Source organism: Echinops telfairi, unplaced genomic scaffold (assembly GCF_000313985.2).
Source record: "Echinops telfairi isolate 266 unplaced genomic scaffold, ASM31398v2 ScPeMD7_70;HRSCAF=299, whole genome shotgun sequence".
Taxonomy (NCBI): domain Eukaryota; kingdom Metazoa; phylum Chordata; class Mammalia; order Afrosoricida; family Tenrecidae; genus Echinops; species Echinops telfairi.
Genome location: NW_022103968.1, coordinates 40,719,774 through 40,724,729, shown reverse-complemented (window position 1 = coordinate 40,724,729; position 4,956 = coordinate 40,719,774). Strand labels below are relative to the sequence as shown.

General features: G+C 48.8%; 1 protein-coding gene across 1 annotated transcript in view; it reads left to right on the top strand.

Moving 5' to 3' along the window:
* The window catches only part of PAPSS2 (3'-phosphoadenosine 5'-phosphosulfate synthase 2), a 102,471-nt gene extending 97,834 nt beyond the window's left edge, over positions 1 to 4,637 (top strand). Inside the window, exons 9-11 of the mRNA XM_045291671.1 lie at positions 377 to 645; positions 1,848 to 2,077; positions 3,777 to 4,637. Coding sequence (XP_045147606.1) covers positions 377 to 645; positions 1,848 to 2,077; positions 3,777 to 3,918 — 641 coding nt within the window. The 3' untranslated portion in view covers positions 3,919 to 4,637. The remainder of the gene's footprint in view (positions 1 to 376; positions 646 to 1,847; positions 2,078 to 3,776) is intronic.
* The last annotated feature ends 319 nt before the right edge of the window (positions 4,638 to 4,956 follow it).

The following is a 4,956-nucleotide window of genomic DNA, read 5'->3' as shown; positions in this document are numbered from 1 at the left end:
GCTTTTGAAGACTTCCTGAAATAGTTTCCTCCTCTGTGCACTGTTGAAAGACTTGTGCAGGACCCAGAAATTGTTCCTCTTCGTTACCTCTTCCCCGCCCTGGGAAGTGAACCAGAGGATGCCTGCTGAGCCCTGCCGAAATCTTCCTGGGCAGGAAAGCTCACGCAGCAAAAGCTTCCATTTCTGAGTCAGGCTCCCCGTTAGGGCTTCGGTCGCTGGGCCTTGGTGCCCTTCTAATGCCCTGTGTGTATCCTGCAGCTGCTCGTCAAAAGCAAGTGGGTTCAATGAAGGCAGTAGCCAGTAAATACAGCCATGGCTCACCCTCCTACACATGTGAGCCCATGCCTTCCCCTTAGGCCTTTCTTTCTCCTCCTAGATGCTGTATTTGCATTCCAGTTGCGCAATCCTGTCCACAATGGCCATGCCCTGCTGATGCAAGACACCCGCCGCCGGCTCCTGGAGAGGGGTTATAAGCACCCTGTCCTCCTGTTACACCCCCTGGGTGGCTGGACCAAGGATGATGATGTGCCCCTCGACTGGAGGATGAAGCAGCATGCGGCGGTGCTTGAGGAAGGGGTCTTGGATCCCAAGTCCACCATCGTGGCTATCTTCCCCTCTCCCATGTTGTATGCTGGCCCCACTGAGGTGAGGAGGCAGGATTGCGGGGCCCACAGTCAAAGATAAAAGAGCAACTGGGTCGCTACAGATCTGCAGTCATCTGCTCACTCTGATTTTCCTATCTTAGCTCTGCTTCTATCTGTTGTTATTAGATGCCTTGAGTCTATTTGTCAGCTCAGAACGGCCCTAGGGTTTTCTTGGTTGTGGTCTCTATGGGACCTCCTACAGAGCTTTCGGATGGGTTTCAACCATGAACCTTTGGGTTAGCAGCTCAATGCTGAGCCATTGGGCCATCAGGGCTCCTTATGTGTCCCTTGAATACCTACCTGGAAGAATGCTAGAGACACCTCATCAAAGTTGGTATGCATTGCCTTTGAGAAGATGGAGGTTGCCAGGTCAATGGGATAAGGAAAGCCGCTTACCTGTGTCACAGGGCAAATTCCACCCAGATGAATTCCGTCGCATTCTAAGTGATTCACCATGCCTGTGAGCTACAGGGGAGCGAAAAGATGCCTTTCAAAGAATGGTGTCCCTCTTTCATCAAAACACAGTGAACCCATCAAGCAAGTGTTCTTTGTCCCTCTGCACCGGCAGTGTGGGACACTGGCATGAGACTGTGAGAAGTTTGGGGGATTAAAAGGGCCCAAACCTTTGGGATGCCCCAGACTGCGTTTAATGAATCCCCTTCCATCAGATCAAAACTCCAGGCTCCTAGCTCCTCTGGCCATCCTATGCCTTTCTCTCTGCCCTATAAAGAAGGCAGTTCATTTTGAATTCTCAGTGTTGTGCTGAACTGCAGTCCATGTATGCACACGCAAGATTATTAGCTCCCTGTTGCTAATAGGAACAGATGTTAGAGTTTGCGGTTCCCTTTAAACTGTGATGATCCTGGGTAGGGAGGAACTGCAAAGTGTAATCCCACAATCTTGGAGAACGTTTAAGATCTAAGTGTTGCCAGTCTGGTCATCTGTTTGGAGAGGAGATGAGGAAATGTAAGTGGGGAGAGATTTTGTCTTTAAAAGCGCCTGTCTTACACCGTATGACCACGTAAGGCCCCGAAGAAGAGAACCTGCACTTTAGACAGCGGAGTGCCTGCCTTGTCATTTCTAGTCGACTCACTTCCTTGGATTCCTCTGCAAACAGAAAAAAGGTGTCTTGGTGGATAGGGGCCATAGAGTTGACCAGTAATTAGTAACTAGAAAGAATATCTCTTATGTCATGTTTCCTAGGTCCAGTGGCACTGCAGGGCACGGATGATTGCAGGTGCCAACTTCTACATTGTTGGCCGGGACCCTGCAGGAATGCCCCACCCTGAGACCAAGAAAGACCTGTATGAGCCCACCCATGGAGGCAAGGTTTTGAGCATGGCCCCAGGCCTTACCTCGGTGGAAATCATTCCCTTCCGTGTGGCTGCCTACAACAAAGTCAAAAGAGCCATGGACTTCTACGATCCAGCAAAGTAGGTATTCCTGAGGAATCCCCTGCTGTCAGCCTTTGTAAACTGGAATGGTGAGGCAACATTTGGGCCCTTTGCCAACATTAGGCTACCCACATGGTAGAAGCACACTAGCCGGTGCGATCATGAGGTGTCAAAGGGATCAGGTAGCAGGCCTCATCAGAACAAAAAATCTTATCACAGTGAATGAGGAGGGGAGTGGAGAGTGGAGACCCAAAGCCCATTTGTAGGCCAATGGATATCCCCTTACAGAAGGGTCTTGGCAAGGAGACGAGCCAGTCAGGGTGCGATGTAGCAACGATGAAACATACAACTTTCCTCTTGTTCCTAAATGCTTCCTCCACCCCACTCCCACCACTCTCATGATCCCAATTCTACCTTACAAATCCGGCTAGACCAGAGGATGTACACTGGTACAGTTAGCAACTGGAAACACAGGGAATCCAGGGCAGAAGATCCCTTCAGGCCCAGTGGTGTGAGTGGCGATACTGGGAGGGTGGGTTGGTAAGGGGGAACCGATTACAAGGATCTGCATGTGACCTCCTCCCTGGGGGATGGACAACAGAAAAGTGAGTGAGGGGAGACATCAGCTAGGACAAGATATGACAAAATAATAATTTATAAATTATCAAGTGTTCATGAGGGAGAGGAGTGCGGGGAGGGAGGGAAAAAATGAGGAGCTGATGCCAGGGGCTTAGGTGGAGAGCAAATGTTTTGAGAATGATGTGCGCAATGAATGTACAAATGTGCTTGACACAATTGATATATGTATGGATTGGGATAAGAGTTGTATGAGCCCCTAATAAATGGATTAAAAAGAAAACATTAGGCTCTCCTGCCCATGCCCACGTGCTCTTTATTGGGACAAGAAGCCCATGAGAAGTAAGACCTCTTGTATCTCTTAAAGTTATTTGAAGTTGGAACCTAGTGTCTTGCATAGAGTAAATGCTCAATAAAAAATTCTCTTTAAGGGCCACACCGGGAAGGGCGTCTGTGCGTTCTTATGGTGCCCTCCCCAGGCTCGGAGCTCTCAGTAGGCAGAGGAGGAGGAGGAGGCAGTCCCCGGCCTCGTGAGGCTTCCTTAAACAGAGTCGGGGCATAGTAGATCCGGAGCGGGTCTGTGTTGCCTTTGACGTCATGATCCTTGGTATGCGGGTGCTCCCTGCTTCAGCTCTTGGGCGGATCCATCTCACGGAGGGGTTCTTCTGATTTTTTTTGCTGACCTTCTATGTTAACCGAGAAGTCCCTTGTTCAACCGCCGGTTGTTCTCCAGGAGAAAGATGGGACAGTCCACTTTTCTAAAGCTGGACAGCCTCGGAAACCTGTCCTGCCATTTCACGGCAGTCAGAATCGGCGCACTGGCAACAGGGTCTATTTCCCGGATGTGACGGAGTTTCTAGCAGTTCATCGTATTTCCCTTTTTGTTCCACAAGTTCCGTTCCTGAAATGCCCCATTTTGGAAGAAGGTGCAATATTTCACTTCTAGTGAAAATGTGGACCTCAGAACCAGGCTTGAACCCCCTGCTGGGAATACCCCTTCCTCCCAGATGTGCTGAAGGTTCAAGCTCACCCGGTGATTCTTAGGGGTCCCCAGGTGATCTTCTGCACATGGAACCTGACGTAGAACTCATAGCCTAACTGAGGAATCCTTAAGGTGGCTGTTACTTAAGTGTGCTGAGTTCTCTGTTCCACCTTCCAACAGGCACGATGAGTTTGACTTCATCTCTGGAACGCGGATGAGGAAGCTCGCCCGGGAGGGAGAGAACCCCCCAGATGGCTTCATGGCTCCCAAAGCATGGAAAATCCTGACGGATTACTACCAGTCCCTGGAAAAGAACAACTAAATGCCCGAGGCTCCAAAGTTTCTTTTTAAAGTGCTCTCTGATTCCCTTTTCTATTGTTGTGATTAGATGCTTTCTATTCAGTTGCTTCTCAATGAGCTGATTTTCAAGTTACTGTTTAGAACGAGGCAAAAGTGTGTCTGTAATTTAAAGTCAAGATGAATTTAATTTTATTTTTTTAAGTCGAATCAGAGCCCACAGGGAATGGTAATAGACCAATAGTATAGGAAGTCAGAGGGGCAGCCTCTTCTTCCAGCTCCTCAGGAGAGAAAAGAAAAAGAAGTAAATGAAGAGGAATTCTCACCTTGTATGAGGTATGGCTCGTGTCAAGATCCTGGCTCATGTTATACCTCATGCCTGTACACACAGCCTTACCACCTAATCTCTTTGTTAAAGTGTAAAACCTGACTGTAGAAACCAAATATATGAAAATGTGAATTGAACCTCAGAAATCTATGCAACCTCATGCTGCCCAGAAACTCTTACTGTCTGAGGAGGAGGTGATGGCCTTTTGTGAGCCGCGAACTGCAAGAAAATGGCGGCTTTGGAGTCGAGTGCTTTGATGAAAGGACTCCAACAATCTGGTGGGATGTGGTGGGAAGTTAACGTGTTCTTTGCTGTGGTCATTGTGCCCTGGGCATGGGCAGCTGTAACCAAAAACAAAACCCACCATCAGAGACGCACAGGGTGCTGGAGCTAGTTGGTTAGGACCCGAGCAAAGAGCAAGTCCAACCCTTATTTTACAAATGCACCTCTCTGCGCGGACACCGATGTCCAGTTGCCTGCAGCACACGGCGCAGGCACTGCCCTGCTTCCCCTCAGCTGCAGAACAAAGCTCCTTGCATACAGGGCACTTACAGAGCAGCCTCCGTAGATACTGAAAGGTCTAGTTTTCTAAACGTGGCTGGATTTATTACAGGTGGAGGGCGGGGGACTTTTCCAAAGACTGTAGCTGTTCTGAGACCTCCAACTTCAGATGGCCTTTTTTCTCTGGAAGAGAAGCCTTTGTACCTTTATTTTTTTAAATTTCATTTTATTTTT